The sequence below is a fragment of the Drosophila elegans genome, unplaced genomic scaffold (genome assembly GCF_018152505.1).
Source record: "Drosophila elegans isolate 14027-0461.03 unplaced genomic scaffold, ASM1815250v1 contig_468, whole genome shotgun sequence".
In the NCBI taxonomy this organism is placed as follows: domain Eukaryota; kingdom Metazoa; phylum Arthropoda; class Insecta; order Diptera; family Drosophilidae; genus Drosophila; species Drosophila elegans.
This window is the reverse complement of record NW_024545855.1, coordinates 3311159-3329722: the sequence shown is the minus strand read 5'-3', so window position 1 is coordinate 3329722 and position 18564 is coordinate 3311159. Positions and strand designations below refer to the sequence as shown.

Sequence of the window (18564 nt, the reverse complement as noted above, 5' to 3'; positions counted from 1 at the left end):
ACTACTCTCCTCGCATTTGCTGCTGTTGTTGTTGTTGTCGTTCTGGTTCTGGTGGCTGGGGATGCTCCCCTAGTTTGCTGCCTAACCCGTTTATGTTTTACTCGACTTGGCCAACTGCACACGCACATACAGACAATGCATCAAGTTGTTGTTCTGTCGCATCCATGCACAGACTGGAAAAAAAATTTGGGAATGATATGATGGTCAATTTGATTTCATTTTCCATATCATTTTGGAACTGACATCAAATTCAATTCAGACTAAAATGTCTCAACACATTGAAAATCAAAGGAACTTGAACCACATGATATAATATGAGATTTTATGTGATTTCACATAAACATAAAGTTTATTACGACATTTTATGTGACAGGATTTCGAAATCTAATTATATGGGAAAATATTTAAAATACTGAGACTATATTTTTTGTATACTTAACGTAAACAAAACTAGAATTCATCTTGTGTTCAACTTTGTACACCAATATAAGTGTTATGAACTGATTTGATTTGCTATCTCAGGCTTGTCTTTCTTCTTGTGTATCTTTAAGATACACGTACTTGCCGCACACACCTTCTGTCGCAGTGTTTCCTTATTGACTTCGCCCCTGCCTCCTGCCCCGCCCCCTCCCTTGGGGCACTGTTTATTTTTGTTTGCTCGCCCAGCAAGCGGGAAAAACAAGTTTTTTTCTTTGAAACCAAAACAACAAGCGAAACAACAACCACAGCAGCAGGAGCAGCAAAGGCAGCAATAGCAGCAACTGCGCCGCAGCTTTGGAAAATACTTGGGGAAAAGTTCAAGTGAAGACAACTGTTGCATTTAAAATACATTCGAATTAAAAGAGATAAATATACAAGTGTCGGGTGTTGAATGTTGGGTGAGAGCGGAAAATGCGTTAATTAGCGGATAAAAAGTATATGCCTGTGACTCGAATTAAGTCGTTAATCAAAAGTCGCGAACTGGGTATCGTATCGTGTGTAATTAGCAAATGTCGTGACATATGCAAAAGCAAAGCGGAAAAAAAAACCAAGAAATGTCAACGCATGTGAAAGTTTATTTTGGAAAAAAATGTTCAAAAAAAAAAAAGTGTTTGTGTGACATAAATAATTAATTTCAGTGAGGCGATAAAGAGCAACGCCAGCAAAATCCCATGCAACAAGTGTTGGCCACATGTCCGCTATGTATTTTTTTTTTGTTTTCTTGTGCAACTCCGCTCTCCCCAAAAAAAACCACTGCCCTTTCTGAATCATTCCTATATATCGAATAAATATATCTCGCAGAGTGCCGGAACCTAAATAGGGACCTAATCGAGACCAAAAATGGGCTTCTCGTCGGCTCTGCAAAGTCGAGCCGCCCACGAGGCGCTAATTGTCCGCCAGGATGCCGAACTGCGGCTCATGGAGACCATGAAGCGATCCATCCAGATGAAGGCCAAGTGCGACAAGGAATACGCAATCAGCCTAACAGCCGTCGCCCAGCAGGGTCTCAAAATTGATCGGGCTGACGAAATGCAAGGTAAGACTACCATAAGGCACGATAAGATTGTCCAGTCAATTATTTGTTCAATGATATCGCAGCAAGTGCACTGGCCTCACTTCATAATCTACGATTTGGGCCCATTTGTTCATTTCTAGTAGATCAAACTGCTGTTTCTTTCTAGACTGATGGAATAAACAAAATAAATATTGAATGTATGAATTAAAAATAATGAAAAACCAGGCTCAAGGTCTGTGTTTCTATAGTGTCTTTCCTTTCTTCTTCTTTTCTCTCGCATATATTTAAGATCATACAATCAATGCATATCAAACTTCATGATTTAATGTTTAATATTTGAGGAAATGTAAAAAATATAAGATTTCAGATGAAAAATATTAAATTTATTGGTTTTAAACACATAAAATTTGTGTGTAGTTTAGTTCAAATTTAGAATCATTTTTCAGATTTTGAAACCTATTTCAAGAAAAGCCAATTTTATATACCACAATGAAAATAATCATCAATATTTTAATTGACTGTTGAAAACGAAGTATATACCAGTTTAGAAGTGATAAACATCCATCAATTTGTTTGGGGTAGTACCCAATTTTTTGGCTTGTCAGACGAAAAATTTATATTTTATTTAAATGTCTAAGCCATTTGTCAGCTTATTAGTCTATTTTAAAAACCTTAAATATAATTTTAAAAGTAATTTAAGCTTTTGAAATTGCTTTGTAAAGACTAGATGATAAAGAAAGTGCTACTTTTTATGTTTTTTTATAGCATTCGAAATAAAATTTTAGCTGCATCCGGACTAAAGTTAGTCAGTTATAAAAGCACAGTTTCAGTGTCTTAAATTTTTCTGTATATAGTGACTGATAAAAACTTTAAAAAACCCGAAATTTAGTCGAGACTTTACTCTTTAATGGCATTTATTTTTAGCATTCTTAAGCTGAAAATATGTCTGACTTAAGCCTGATAAAATGTAAAAGATTTTATAATATAATATGAACTTCTCGACTCTCTTAATTTCCATTTCTTAAAACTTCTAGCTTTTAACTCATTTGCAACATTTTTATTATCATTAATATAAATTATCTAGATAGTAGCTAAAAATTTTTGACAAAGATACAAATAAATTTATAAATTTATTTGGCAAAGCAAATATCAAGAGTGACTTCTACCCATAACTATATAAAAGTGCAATAAAAGTGCTTATATATAATTCCTAAGAATATTTGCTAGACATATGTTCAAAAAATTACAATTTATTGCTAAATGGACCAAGTGTTGTAGTGTTATTCTCGAACTCAATTGACCTTTTGGGCATTACTCACAACATTTGCTGGGTGGCCAGTGCGGTTACAGCCTCCACCAGCGAATCATCCATTAGTCAGGGTAAATGTCCGGCAGTTATATGTTATAGTAACTTAAAGGCAAGTGTCGATAAGCTGGTGGATGGAAACGATGGGACGATGACACTCGATGGAATGAATCTTATCGCAGGGGTAGAGAATTAAATGCCAGCCAAAACTGCAGCCCTTCCTGAACCTTATTTCTGGTGTGAAATTTGGCAGGCTGCTGGCCAGTGGCTAATCGCGTGACTCGATCGCATTGCCAAGTGAATAATACGCGTTAGGTTTATTTCAAACGACTCGAGATAATCGCCGGACAAGCAAATCGTTTTCAACTACCGTGCTCTGGGTGGCATTCACATCGCCTTCGTCCAGGACTCTTGGCAAATTGGCCAAGAGCTCATCAAAGTGTCGACAAAGTGCAGCTGCCTTCTTCCTGTGCTCCCCTAGAACACATGAAATTGCTATAATTTGCAGTCAGTGTCAGTGTTTTTGCTTTTCGCTTGGGAAATGTTTTCGTTGCTGTTTACATGGCCAAACAAACGTATCCGCTGGATGCGAATACACGCACACAGATAGTGGACAAAAGCGTAGCCAAATGATTTAGTTCGGGCCATTTGATATAGCCCGAATATATATATAGACGTAAAAACATCTCCAGCTCCACCGACTGATTTGCCTCTCACCTTGACCATGAACTTGAATCAAACGCGGCTTGAAGTCTAAACTTAAAACTTTGCAGCTTAAGTTTTATGAGTAAAGAAACATTGAAAGGCTTCTTATCTATTTGTGGAATGCACTTGCAATAAAATAAGTCAAACAAAGAATTTAAAGAATTCGATAAGAGTTCAACTCTGTTTTCCGCGAAATATTTGTATTTGTATTTCTAATTATAATTTTGTGTTAATAATCTGGCTTTTTTGTACTAAAGAGTGTTATTGATTGTTTGCTTTTACAGGCAGCTTGATCACGAAGTCCTGGCGTTCCTACTTGGATGAGCTGGACCAGCAGGCCAAACAGTTCAAGTTCAACGCCGAGCAGCTGGAGGTCGTCTGCGATAAGTTGACCCATCTTTCACAGGATAAGCGAAAGGCCCGAAAGGCTTACCAGGAGGAGCACGCTAAGATCGCAGCTCGCCTGAATCATGTGAGTGTTCCAGACAACACCTTAAAAACAATACTTATGAATACTTATTCAAACATACGACGCGCCCAAAACAGAAAGCATATGAGTTATCAAAAGACAAGGCACTGGGGAAAAATGGTGAAATAACCGTTTCAAAACTTAAGAACTGGTTGGATAATAATTTTTTTTGATCTTCAAAATATATTTATTTATGAAATTTGTTTATTTTTATTTTACATCTATATATATATATATATATATATATATATATATATAAATATATAAATGTGTGAGGTGTTCTCTTCTTCTGGTGTAAGCATTCGTTTATTTATGATTGCCATTGCGGAGTCAACAACAATAATAATCATTTCAAGCTTGGGGCCCCACGAAGCTCAAGCTCCGCCCACAGCCATCTTTTGTTGCTTTTGCTGGCCATTGTTCGATATTCTGATATATTAAGTATTTGTATAATCAAAATAAATATTAAGTATTTCTGCGGAAAAGAAGAAACGACTTGTGGCACATTTAAGCGGCTTATGAGTCTTGTAAACAAGAGCCTCTCCAAAATAGAAGGAGAACCAGTCGATGTACTATAGTAAATCAATAGAAGTGTTTATTTATGAGCCGTGTCGTGCGGCAACAAGTTTATTAACCCAGCGGGCAGAATATTAGAACAGCAAAACAACAAACAACACAAGCATGAAGAAGGGTCAACAAATTGCGAATATTCACGGGTGCTGACAGCAAATTAGCATTTCGACAGTCACAAAAGAACGCGGCGGAACTTCATTTTATAGTATGTAGTATAAAAAAAGGTGGCCTATGAAAAATGTTTTTTTTTTTAAGCCACATGAGACATGTTGCAAATCGGAGGATAGATGGCCACTGCCAAAATGGCTGACGATGACCCAAAAAAATTGTTTTGTTTCGTGATTTTGGCATAGAATTCCGTTGCCTCTCGGCAGCTACTGTTTTATATCTTCCTGCGGCCTTTGTCAAGTCAAAATAAAAGTCTCGTTTGGCATTGCATCGCTTACTTTAGTATTATTTATTTATTTATCACAAGATACCCATCTATTTTTGTGGCAAACAAGACTTTTTGCGCCGCAGTTTCGCTGGTGCAAAACAAAATTTAATGGGCGGCGAGAATGCCAATCAAAATTTCATCGAATCGTCGATGATTTCTTCACATCGTTTAACAATTTATAATGTCTGTACTTGTTTTTTTAGCATGAAAAAAATTACGGATGTCTGTTTTTATATAACAAGAGCCGGAAAAGTTTTAGATAATATTTGTAGAATGTTAATATTGGCAAAACAACCTTTTAAAATTATTATTATTTTTTTTTTTTTTGGGTAAAGAATGTTTTTTTTTTGTTTCTTTGCAGCTTAAAGTTAAATGTACTTGCTAAAGTAAGCCAACTTTTTGAGGATTTATTGGTTCCTTCAATAGTTAGTAATCGAACACTAAACTTTGGCAGCCCACAAAAAACCAAAAAAGTCCTACAACTGACAACAACACATGCTCCAAACTTGCACCAGTCTCAAGTCAATTGACAACAATTTAGCGAAATAGCAATAAAAATAACAAGGCATTCAGACAGCAGCAAAAAAGCGAGGCAGAATTCTGGGTAAAAGAGTCCAAGTGGAAGATGAGATGGCCTTTGGCTGCGACTTCAGTTGGGTTCTGGTCTGGGTCTCCATCGTCTTCGGTTTTTCTTTATTGGACTTTGACTTTGTAATATTTGCGCAATGGATTGAACAGAGCAGAGCGACAGCAATAACAGCAGTAAAAACCTGAGTTACTATATAGTCGAGAACTCATCGAGGAATTGTTGCTGTGCTGTGCTGTTGATTTAATAAGTGACTGGAAATGGGTCGACGAGTCAGTCGATTGGTCTGATGGCGGAATCGGTTCTATATGGTGTTGATGGATGGAATTGCAATATGGTGTTGATGGATTGGCATTAGATTATTGTTATTGGGAGCGCAGGCAAACAATCCAGGAACTTATGATTGAAAGAAATTGATTAAGACTTATAGGCTTTGAAAGTATACCAGAAATTTCATTAAGAGTAATCACAGTTTCTAATTTAATTATCTTGTTAATAACATGTCAAAGCTCTCTAAACAGTTAAAGTCAACTGCAAATATATGAATTCACTCAATTGAGTATAATAATATTTGTAATGTTTCAAGCACTTGCTGACATTTAAAATAGTTTAAATTTGTAAACACATGCTGACATTACAAAATGGTATCTCAATCTTAGCAATTGCAGTGTTAATTTGCTCAAAAATATATTGTAACGTAAACAAGTTTATGTATTTATTTATTTAACTAAGTGTAATAATATTTGTAATAATTTGAATACATGCTGACCTAAAAAAATAGTATCATAATTTTAGCAATTGCGGTGTAAATTAGCTTAAAAATATAGTCTAACGTAAAATAGTTTATGTAATAGGCTTTTCAGTCTTATAAATATTTCCCTTAAAATTTGTAATTTATGGGTACTCTTATACGATAACTCTACAAAACTATTTGTGGGCTATCAAACAATCTAGTTCATGTTGTTGTTATTAAGATTGCAAATTTGTAGTACTTTTTGGTTCCAGGAAAAGCACATTCAACTTATCTGTACTTTATTGTCGGATGTAGTTTGTGGGCAAACTAAAAAATATGTGAAATACACTGAGGTCTAGAGGGTATCTCAAGAGAAAAAGCAATAACTTAGCCCTGGCTGTCATCAAAATGTATTTAACTAAAGATTTTTGGCCAACTGCGAGTTTGGTTATTAATTGAAAACACTTAAGGGCGCCTGCCACGCCCACCCACAGCCCTCCACTTTCAGCTAATGGATATGGAATTGGTTTTAATGTAGCTCTGTATCTATGTATCTGCTGGCTTGTCAAATGTGCTGCACACGCCCCGCAAAAACGCATTAGGTATAAACTTCCGGGTGGGTTTTCCACCGCTTTTCCACACAGGCACACACATGCCAGCTTTGCTGGGGCTTCACAAATTCCCCTATTCTATTGATAAACCGCAAAAGGCATACTAAAATGCCCCGAGACGTTTTGCAGCCGAAGGAGATACATTTCCATCGACTGGCATTGAAAATACTGCGGCGGCGAATCGTACTCGTATTAATTACAATAAGTTCAATTCAAGTATCTTTATGGCAGCCAAACACGACGTGAAGCAGAACAAAACAGTCGCTCGTCTGTGTTTTCGACCCTGGTATTTCAGATAAGCCGATAAGATATGACTTTGAAGAACTGAAGTACTGGGGCACAAACAAGTGGGTGAGTGCAGTGGCCGCATCAAATGTATCTATCAAATACACATGGCCCCAGTTGTTGGGACCACTTGAAGATACTTAACGAATGGCATGCAAAAGCCGGCGCTTGATTGAAATTCCCCATTAAACTCGAACAAGGGAGGTTGGGTAATGTTATTCGAGAGACGGCGCCAGAGTTATTTTTTTAACCAGCCCTTTGAAATGTTTCACCCCAAAAACAGCCGTCCTTTCCCTGCAATAAGAGTCAATTGGCTCCACACACACAAAAGCCTTTGGACAAGCCATTTAATTGAGCTGCATTGACCTGTGCCCGGAGTTCTCAAGTGTCTACAAAGTTTTTCCCCATGCATAATTGCCGCACGCACGTCCCAAATGGGTGGCTAAAAGGGAAATACACCTAAAAAAATAAAAAATAACAATAATATAAAAAACATAAAACAAATTAAAACAAAAACAGATAATATATATGTTTCATCCAACAAACTCGCTTAACATCATTATTTTAATCAAATGAATCTATTTTCTCGCAGTACATTCGGGTATAAGTTTGACTGAGTTAAGTTAATGCAAAACTAAAGTTGAGAACTGACTTTTGGTTATCTTGGGCAACTAAAACAATGCGATACCGATACGGTTGAACTATCATGTGGCAGCTCTGGGAAGCAGCTTTGCACCACATGATAAATGAAGACCCAAATCTGAGCCAAGTACAGGGTCGCAAATGCGTTTCGTATGCTACGATTGCTGGGCATAAATTCTCGATGTCTTGATCCCTAAATGCTATGCACATAAAATGGCAAAACAACTTAACTGTTTGCCGTCAGCGTGGGGGTTATACAATACATTTTGGGGCTAAAAATGGGGGATTTACTGGAAGGAAGGGGGTAGCTGCAAAAGTTTCTTGACATTGCGACAAAAGCTGCACAAATTGCAGGCAGGCGCAGACAAGACACACATGCTGTCGCTTGACGACGCGGACAACTTGTAGATACTTTTGTATCTGTTTATCTGCTAGTCACTGCCATAAGTCGCCCAGTGATTTCCAAAGTTTTTTGCAGCTGCGAAACGCGAACTGCACGCAGCATAAAAATTAGAACTGATATTTGTTGACAACAAACATGGGGCAAAGTTTGTTTTCCAAACATTGGATAACGATTACTTTTCGGAGGTAACTGTAACTCCACGGAGTTGTTAAAAGGCAAACTTGTGGTCGCCGGACGACGTCATGCCGTGCGACTGGCGTCAAATGCTCGGGGTTGGTTTTTCCAAACAGTCGAAACATTTACCCCAACAATCAGGGGGGTTGCTTCTATGCTACTATGCTGCTAGCATAATTGCCACATAATGGCCCAAACTGTGGCGCCACTTTGTGTTGCTCCGGGAAAGTTCCGGCTGCACTTCGCTGACTCATCTTCCACCCAAGTTGCAACTTTCGTTTTTGGCCAGCGTCTGCTGTTTGCGGAACTATTAACCAGCCATCCATCCGCATCGACATTGTCTGGGCGACACAAATGCACTGGTTTTACAGATGCACAAAAAGGATGCACCCGCTTTCATTTGGTGCCATCTTACAAATCAAAAATCTCTTTTCATTTGAATCGACTCGTAAAAGCGCGAAATGTTAAGAAACTGTTTTTTTTTAAATATAAAGTACATTTTTGAAAAAGACCCATGTGACATAAAATATGTAGAGATTTTTGCGGATTCATTACACCATTTTAGTAGTTTATTGGCAGTGAGAACTAATAAAAGACTATTCCTCTCATGATTAAAGAACTTACCTTAAACTTATTTGGCTTAAGAATGATTTCTATAGCATTCCTACTTCCAAACTCTTTTCTCTGTGTATAATCTAAAAACGTGTGTGCCAAACTCAAAGTCTCGACGGCCCTGATGATGATTACTTCCGCCAAACAGTGACATTTTCCACGTGGCAAAGCATTTTCTCCACTTAATGCAATCGGGCATTCGGGTGGGGAAATCTGTGTGCAAAGTCTTTGTCATTTCGATTTGACAGATCTGAAATAAAGCTGAATGCTTCAACGGAAATATTTCGTTAAAGGTTTTAACCTTGAATTCCGATGGCGACCATAAGTTTTCCACCGTATAAATAAAGCGCTTTTTATATACTTCTTAGTTGCCATTAGTTTGTTTTAATCTCAGCACTATATGTTAATTCGAATTAAAATACTATTGCGCGCTTGCTCGCTTTTCATTTTCAGATTTATTTACCTCGTTATTGGATTTCGCCTTAATTCATTCCCTTTTAATTCGCATTGTTGTTTCTGTCGAAAATATCATCAATTATGTTTGTTGATTCTGCGAGAATTCTGCTGGATTCGCGTCTTTTGTAGTTTTGTTGTTTATGGGGAAAAGGTGCGGTATCATTTGAGTCTGTTGTTATTATTTTTTGTCCATTACTCTTCCTAGGGAGGGTCGCCGTCGCCCCTTCGTCTGGCAAAATCGCCCACGCCTTCATTTGATCTGTACATCAGCAGAAGCACCAAACAGCACCAAATTGTTTACTTATAAACGAAACGCCAAAAAAAAAGAGAAAACATGTTTATTTATAAACAAAAATATCTTGTGTGCTAAATGACGACAAATTATAGCTATTTCATTGCTGCTAATTTTCTAAAGAAATGAATATACACATCAGCCCGGGGATTACACCTTTTTGTCCCTCATTTAAAACCCTGCACGTGCCTTTTTTAATTTCGGGAAGTCCGATGTGGTGGCAAATTGAGTTAAGCCTGTTGGACAACCACAAAAATGGGCAAAATAAAGGGAAAAGTTGTGCAACCATGGGGTGGTTTGAGCTTGAGTGACAGAGGATTGTGCAATGTCAAGTAGCAGGGTTGACGGGCCAAGTGAATGGCAGCCAGACAGGCCATCAGCCAGGACAGCAGCCAGGATGAGTTCCGTTCCGGACGCCTACAAAGCATAAAAGTCACTGCGTTCTGGCTGAAATTCTAATAAAGCCCAAAATGTCAACAAGCTACGGTGGGCTATCTGAAAATAGGGAATGGGGGAAATTTGCATTACGTCTAAAAAAACAACATTCGGAAATTATTATGCAGACACGGTCTTGTTTTGACTTTAATAACGGTCATTCTGAATTTTGACTTTTGTTTTTTCCAAAATTTTACCTTTTTTTTACTACCTTTTCAAGAAAATTGCTTTTAAATTAAATATACTTTTTTCTAGAAATATTTTTAATTTTTTTAAAAGTTGTATTCGAGTTTAAAACATTTATCTATGTTTTAATAAAAATGTTAGAACTTTTACTATTAATAGTTTATCTCCTAAGGCCCCCAGTTTAAAGTAACCATATTTCCATCATTTAATTACCCATTACCCATCCCAGGTAGTCTATCCATAGCTCCCCAACTACTGTATCCTGGCCAGTTGTTACATCCACCCACTCCCGCTCCCACTCTTTCCCGCTTTCAGCCCCAAAAACGCAGGCAAGTGCCAACGAATTTCGCTCATGTCATGTGTGGTCGTAGCCATGTAGCCATATAGCCATATAACCATATAGTCATGTCCATGGTTACAGCCTGGCCCTTAACTCGTTGGCTTTGGCTTTAGTTGGCCCAGACACCGCATTTGCTCCGATGCACAAAAAGCCAAATTTTCATTTATGGATATGAGTGTGGTGGTGGATGCATTGAAAATCACTTTTCGGTAGAGAGATTCAAGTTGCTGAACCGATTTTGATTAAACTAATGGTGGCCATAAATCAATGTCACACCAGCAAACCAAATGGCGGCGACTTTAATCAAACTTAATGCTATGCTGGTTAGTGGCACCAGAAAATTTTAACAATTAAATTGGCCGGGCCCATAATCGTGGGCATTTTATGCCGCATAGACAGAGACTACTTCCAAAATGAGTAAAGTTTGTAGAGGCAGCAAAGGAATGGGGTTGTCTGCGATGTCTGGCTCTGGAGTCCTGCCGCCATTAACAGAACGCATTATTGTTCGTAATTTTCTGTCAAACACTATGTAAAGCAAAAGCAATTTTGCGGAACGCTCTGTTCTCGACGCAATCAACAAAACTCCAGTCGACGAGACACGCCCCCTTCTCCTCGGAAACGCAGATTCAGATTCTTACACGTTCCTTTGGATGGTGGATCCTCCCCAAAACTCAGTACAAACCATACTCCTCTCGCTAATTTGCTGGGCCTTGGTAATATTTTTTGGATTTTTACGACGAGATGCCGAGAACGAACAACCAAGATGTTGATGTTGACGTTGCCACTGGCGTTTTACTCTCGCCTTGCACATTGCTCATACGCAGCGTTGGCTCCCCCCGAAAAAAAAAAGAATGCCGGCGAAAATAGTGGAAAATTGAAATTCTACGAGAGATAAAGGCTGTGTGTTGACTGTGTCTGCGTTAATTCGGTTTTGCTAATTTGGACTGGCGCCAAATTGAAAATAAAAACTTTGCAAGCTCGAAAAAATACCACCGATGGCCAGATACACAGTAAACAATCGATAATACGGCTAATTGAAGTGTATTTTCCCCGACAGGAGGTGGTAGTAAAAAGATGATTAATGACCAGAGATAGAGCTGTAAGCATATTTATCGCAAATTAATAGCTAACTAATTGAAAAAAAATATTACCTCAATGTATCTTATACGCAAAGAAGAAACTAATCTGTTAAAAATTGCTCAATAGGATAAGTATTTAAATACAAATTGTGTGGTTTAAAAATTAGGGTTTAGACTACAGTTTAAGACTCTTCGCTATAGAAATGAAACTAAAAGGTATAGGGGCTATATTGTGTAGTATTGAATAAATATGTTACTTGTACTTAAAAACTGTCTGATTTTATTTTCAAGACACACTTTTTAAAGCTAAACTTTAAGTTTTAATTGTAAGCGGTTTGTTTAATTAGAAATGAAATAATGAATTTGAATAACGTTGTAAGCTCTAAGTAATTGATGCAACAATTGGCCAAAACAAAACTAAATTCTAAGTAGAAACTATTTAAAAATATATAAAATACATAAATATACAAAATATAGAATTTGATTGTAGTCTGAACCAGCTAGTAAATCATATAAAATTTTACCCACATTTAAAATGTATTCCTGTCTCTGCGCTGTGATTCTGCTCTTTTGACTTTTCTTTTTGAACTTTCTGTCAGTCGGAAAATTTTCTTGTTTTCGCTTCGCGCAAAAGTGAAATTTATGTTCTCAGATGGGGGCTAATTTATGTTGCACAAAACTGTTGCCAGCTAAACAAATAATATTGTTTGCCATCAAATATAGGAAATTACGTAGCCGCCGCGTGTGCCGCCAGAAATAATATTTTCGTTTAAGTGCAATGCGGAAAATGCGACAGCTGCAGCGAGAAAATTAATACGCTAGCAATTGTGTTTGATTTTCCCACAAAATCGTAAAATGCAAATGCAAACGAAAATAATGAATTCGCTAAGAGATTTTATAGGCTGCTGCCTGCAACTACTACTAAAAATAAAAATGGTACAGTGCAGCCATGACTCAAAATGGCATACCTAAATTTTGCACTGGCAAATCGAGAGCTAAGCACTTTCATCATTCGTTTCTGGAAGCCGCCAAAGTGTGGGCATAGGTCATGTGCTAAGACTAAGACCCTGGCAAATCAATCGATTCCCTTTCGAAAAACCTCACCTTGAATAACCAACCCGCAAGGGTGAACAAAAGGACAGCGAAATTGTTTTTTGTTTGTGCCCATTAAAATGTACTTGAACAACCAAGTACAGCCAAGTGTTGACGTTCTCGTAATCGAAAGAGGAAAAAGGGCTGGAAACCCCACAAAATGCTTAGAACAGTAAAACGAACAGCCAAGCTAAAAATACATTGATGGCAAGTCATTTTGAACCCCAAAATTCCCATTTTAAATGCAATTGGGGTCATTGGAGCACATACACATTTTACAATGTGTTAATTTATGAATGTGCTAATTCACAAATTGAAAGTGCGAAAGTTACGTGAGGCCAAATTATGATGAAACATGAGAAATGAGTCAACACAACCGCTCAAAATAAGTGGAACGGAAAGCGTACAACAATAACTTCTATGCCAAAGAAGTAAGAAAGAAATGAAGCCTAATTATTGAAGCCATTTAAAATAAGTTTAAACCTGTTCCAAGCTTTAAATAAAACTAATGGGTTTTCCAATGGCACTCCTGTTTTACGAACGTTTCTTTAAATATATCGTTTGCAATTCAATAATAAATTAAATTTGAAAAGTTTTTTAAAAAAAACAGGAAATTCATAAAGTCTTAGGTAATTAAAAAAAAATTGAGCTAATTGCTGAAAAAATGAATCAACATATTAGGCATTTGTAGAACAGCCCTCGAAATTTGCCAATTCCAATTTTTATTATTGGTCTTGTGAATACTTTGGTAATTAAAATCGACTTAATGGTGTGCTACAAAACATCAATATGACATTGAACTCTGGTCGCAGTACTCGACCGCTTTCAGCTCTTTTTGGCCAGGCCCACCCTCCCCAAAATTGGTCAAGGCGAGTGTTTTGAACTCGAGAGGGGAAAAATCGAAAGACACAAAGCAGAGTGACAAAGTGCCACTAGAAACCAAAACGAAGGGGCCACACACAAAACGAAGCGATTATTTATGGCCCAAAAGAGACAAAAAGCGGGCTGTGTCAATGGCCAACAACTGGTGGCCACCAGAGAAGCAGGAAACGTGCCAAAAAACTGAAGCAATAATAACAGTAGTAGGTATTGCCTGCCTGCTAATTTTTTCTTTTGCTAAGGTCACCAGAAATGGGGTTTTTCTGCTCTGGAAATAGGTAGTATGGGTGTATGCGCCAGTTTTTGTCCAGATTTTGTGCACTGTGATGTTGATTGTCAGCTGAACTTGTTTCGCTTGCGGACTTACCATGCGCCACATCCGCATCCACATCCGCATCCGTGTCAGCAGCGTCAGCGTGTCGGGACGAGCAGAAAGTGGAGCAGAAAACCTGAAAACACAACCTGCTCGCTGGTTGCCACTCTCATAAAAAACAAACTAAAGAAACAAGAAGACCACATTAAAAACCAACAAACAAACTGTGCGAGAAAACCAAAACCAAAAGAAGAAGAAGTCCAGCGTGTTTGTTTATTTCTGGTTCTCGACGTGCATCTCGCATTCGCAAATACTTAATTGCGGAGATTTGGAGTCAATTATTGCGAAAGAGAAATTCTTAAGCGCAAAACTTTCGAGCGTGAAAGTCGACTTTGTCTAATTTGTGCTGGAAAGCCGCCAAGTCGACTCTGATCCGGCAAATGATTATGATTTGCTGTGCATTTTGGCATTGCATTAGCATTAATAAGGGGAAAATTGCCCGCTAAATGGGGACACGCCCACAGACCAACAAGCCTTTACACATAAAGAAATATTGTGCCATCAATGGGATCTTAATTTGATTCAAAATAAAAGGGAACGCAAGCCTTTAGAGCTGGAATACAAATTTAACCTTTATCTTAAAATCATTCTACAGATATTGTGAAAGGTTTTTTAAACGCAAATTCTTAAGCAATTTATCGCTGTTCTTTTTTAAACTTTTTTGTCTTTTATACCTTACCTTAGAGTTCTTGAATGGTTTATTTACCACATCGAACACATAAGATATTACATTTCGCCATGACCATATATATATACATATATTTTTTTGCGTGCCCGCAATCCCAATAGCAATCTCGTAATTGGCATCTAAATGAAACCAATTGCAAAAGCAAAGACAAATCAGTGTATCAATGGGAGCTTTCGTCTGAGCAGCTCCTAATTGGCAATTTACGTAATGAGGCTTTGATTATCAGGTAATTACAGCGAGAAGTGGAGCAATGTGTAAGAAAGCTTAATGACGTTAAGGCCATAAATATACTATATAAGTTATACATTTGTTTTCAATAAACCGGTTAATGCGCACTTGCCTCGAAAAGATTCTCTCCACTACGTATATTCCAAAGAATTTATTTTAATTTGCGCTTGGCGCAAAGTTGATCGCCCTCGCTCCAACTGGTACGAGAAATGGCAGAAAGAAACAACAGCGTAGCTGGCCAAAAATAAGACAAACAAAGGAAAAGGAAGAGAACAGATCTAACAAGGCCATAAACAATTAAAAGAAGTGACAGACTATGTATGACAATAAATACTAGAAACCTTAGCAGTGGCGACGTCAAGCTCACGTAGTTGCTGTGATTTTATCTCGTGTGTGAATTTTATTTTGCCCTGTGTTTTCCAGACTCGCTTTTGCCAATCTCTTTCCGCGAATTAAGGAGGGGAATGTTGATCTGCAGGCAAATAAAGAAAAAATCACCGCAAAGGTGGCGCTTGTTTTGTTTGAACTTTCCATGTATGTATGTTTATATTGGATAGAGATATTATGGCCATTTCCCCTAGTATGGTCTTCACCAATTTGGCTAATGGTACCGGCTCAGAAGTTACGCTTATTGAATACTAATTTGTTTACTCGACTTAGTGGCATAAAAACAAGGGAGGATGAGAATCATTCAACTGTTGTCTTGGGATCCGAAGAAGCCCATAAAGCCACGGGTTAAGTCCTCCGATTCGTAGCTTTCTGTCCGTCTCAAATTGCACAGATTCTAATTGGAGCTGCGGCCTAGCCAGGCGCAATAAAAATTAAGTTGCCGTCTCGAACAACGGAGCGCGTTAAAAAGGTTTTCTAACATGCCAACAGGCAACGAACTGTCTGCTAACCCTTTTTTATTTTTTATTTATATTTTTTTTTTGCCTGCCCGGCTGGCTGTGCCTTTATCTCATTATAATCTACGCGCATGTGCGGCACATTCGTATCTTTTCAGTCAATTTCAAGTACCCTCTGCCCCCAGATGCAGGCCGAGAAGATTCGAGCCGGGCTGAACAAACAGCCAGCAGCGGCAGCTGTGCACTGCACAAAATTGGGTTGAACTAAGGGAGACTTAACAAAAAATAAATCAAATAAAAGTCATCTATCATTATTTTAAAATTTTTTGTTAATTAGTTTAGTTTATAAAGTTTTGCTCTATTTTGTTATTGATTTAGTTATATTAGAGAATAAAGCGTTTTTAATTGATTTAATTAGCGACTAAGAATGTTTCCTCTTCTGCAGCTCTAGCTAGTGTTGGGAATTATAATTTGAATAAAATAATGAAATTAAATTTCATAAAATAAATTTTAATGATTTTTCCATAATTAAACCTAATTACATTTTCTTAGAAAATAAAAATGTTTCTTAATTAATTGAGAACTCTGGCACCTGTAAAAAAATTTAACTTAACGTGAGTGGGAATCAAGTTTCCAAGTTTTTTTTTGTTAAAACACATTTTAAATATCTTCTGTAATAAGAGTTTTAAAAAAAAAATCAATACACCCAATAAAACTCTTCAAATAAGTTGTTTTTGGCTTCTGCCCTGTTTGATTTAATTTTTTCAAAGTATAAAAAGGTATTTTTTCGAGTGCAGTTTAAGAAACAGGGGACGGTAAAGGGGGAAGAGTCAACGGCAAACAGGCGCAGACAACGTTTGTCGGTCAAAATCAAAATCAGCCCCAGCCTTTGTTCCTTTAATTCCGAGAATCGTGGACCAGTTATGAAACAAGTCTGCAACATGCACACACAAACAGAGGGGCAAGTAAAGAAAAGAGTGTTTTCAGGCAGTGAGCAGAGAAAACAATAAAGAACCCAACCCGAGGGCTAAAAACGTATTGGGCCCGAATCTGGACTTTAGTTGGGATTTCAGTTAAGGGGAATGGAGATGGAGATGGGAACGGGAACGGGAATGGGGAGCCAACTTCTTCGTCTCGTTAGCTGCGCCTGCGCAATGGCCGAAGAAACTACTTTACTTTATGGATCGAAGACAGCGTCGTCGGGGCTTTTGTACCTGCCACTTGGCTCTGGGCAGCGCTGCAACTGCAACTTAATTTCTTGGCCTCTTGGTCTGTTGGCGTTGCCAGTACTTCGTCATGTTTGGGGGAGCAGTAAAAATAAATTAACAAAAGCTAGTCGGCCATTCACCACTTTCCTAGCCGACCGCTCTATCCTAGCTGGCCCAATATACTATAAAACGTATAATACATAATAACTTGGCCGTAGGAAGAGGGATAACCGTGCGAACTGCGTCTGAGTGTTGGACTCCCTTGACATCAAAAGCGCAGCTGGGCCTGCTTGATCCACAAGTTCAGGCTTTGGTTTCAATTCGGCCAACTGCAGAAAAGCTCGTAAATTGGCAGGCAAGCTGGGAGGGTTTTATGCTATGTTCCTACATGCGGAATACTCCATAAACTCTATTTGAAAATTAAGAAAAACCACTTGATTCTCTAGCAAGCCATTAGTTTAACATACAAATTTATTTAAATTTAATAACTTTAAAGCTAAAGAATTCGAATAAGAAGGTTTTGTTCTGTGAGAATCGCGCAATTACTCTAGGAGTTTTCTTAGAAAATTAAGGAAAACAATTTGATTACTCGCAAACAAACAATAAGTAAGTTAAAAAATATATCATTATAATTTAAAATGTATTTTTTACTCATGTTATACCCTTTTTTAAAGGAGAACAACTGTTTTTATTTAAAGTTCAGAATAAGAATAAACTAATAAACATTTTTCGTCTATAATGTACAAAATAATGAGATCTGCAAAATTATAATTATTCTTAGTAACTTAGTTTAATAACTTAACTCCTCTTACTTCAAACAGAAATAAGTGGAATAAAAGTATTTTGTTCTATATTTAACATATTCATTTTATAGATGCCCATTTCAATAAAAGTTTAAAACTTGTCAAGGGATAAAATACTATTTTCTTATATAAAAAAACTCTTATCTAAAAAAATATAATTATTCTTAGTTCTTAAACTGAAAAAGTTTAGTTTTATTTATATTTGTCATAAAGTCTTTCCTCAAATAGCATTACTTCGCTTTTATAACTTAGTATTATAAAGTTTTACAAAACAGTTTTAATATTATTGAATTTTAATAATTTCCTTCATAACTAGGGTATACCCGGAGTTATTACAACTTTTTAAGTGATCTGCTAGGCCCTTTAAATTTATGCTTGTTCCGTGGAACGATCGCAGCCGCAGGATTTCGCATGGAAGCCAGTGTGTGTGTATCTGCTTGTAAACAAGTTGCAACCGACACGTAGGTGGCTTTGCGTATTGAAAAGTCGTTCTGCAGCCTCTCCTGCGGCGATTGAGACCTCCCAATTCGCCAATGGCGGTGGCGGTGGCACTTGGATTGGATGCCCCCAAAAACGAAAGACTGAAGCGACGAACGCGTTCGCGTTGCTCGCGGCAATTGGCCAATTCGA

General features: G+C 37.6%; 1 protein-coding gene across 4 annotated transcripts in view; it reads left to right on the top strand.

Annotated features, from left to right (window-relative positions):
• Positions 1-18564, top strand: part of LOC108142987 (tyrosine-protein kinase Fer) — a 30656-nt gene that overhangs the window by 402 nt on the left and 11690 nt on the right. For all 4 annotated transcript variants that reach the window (XM_017267156.2, XM_017267159.2, XM_017267158.2 and 1 more), the window contains exons 2-3: positions 1282-1516; positions 3791-3978. In XM_017267156.2, the coding sequence (XP_017122645.1) occupies positions 1321-1516; positions 3791-3978 (384 nt within the window). In that variant the 5' untranslated portion in view covers positions 1282-1320. The remainder of the gene's footprint in view (positions 1-1281; positions 1517-3790; positions 3979-18564) is intronic.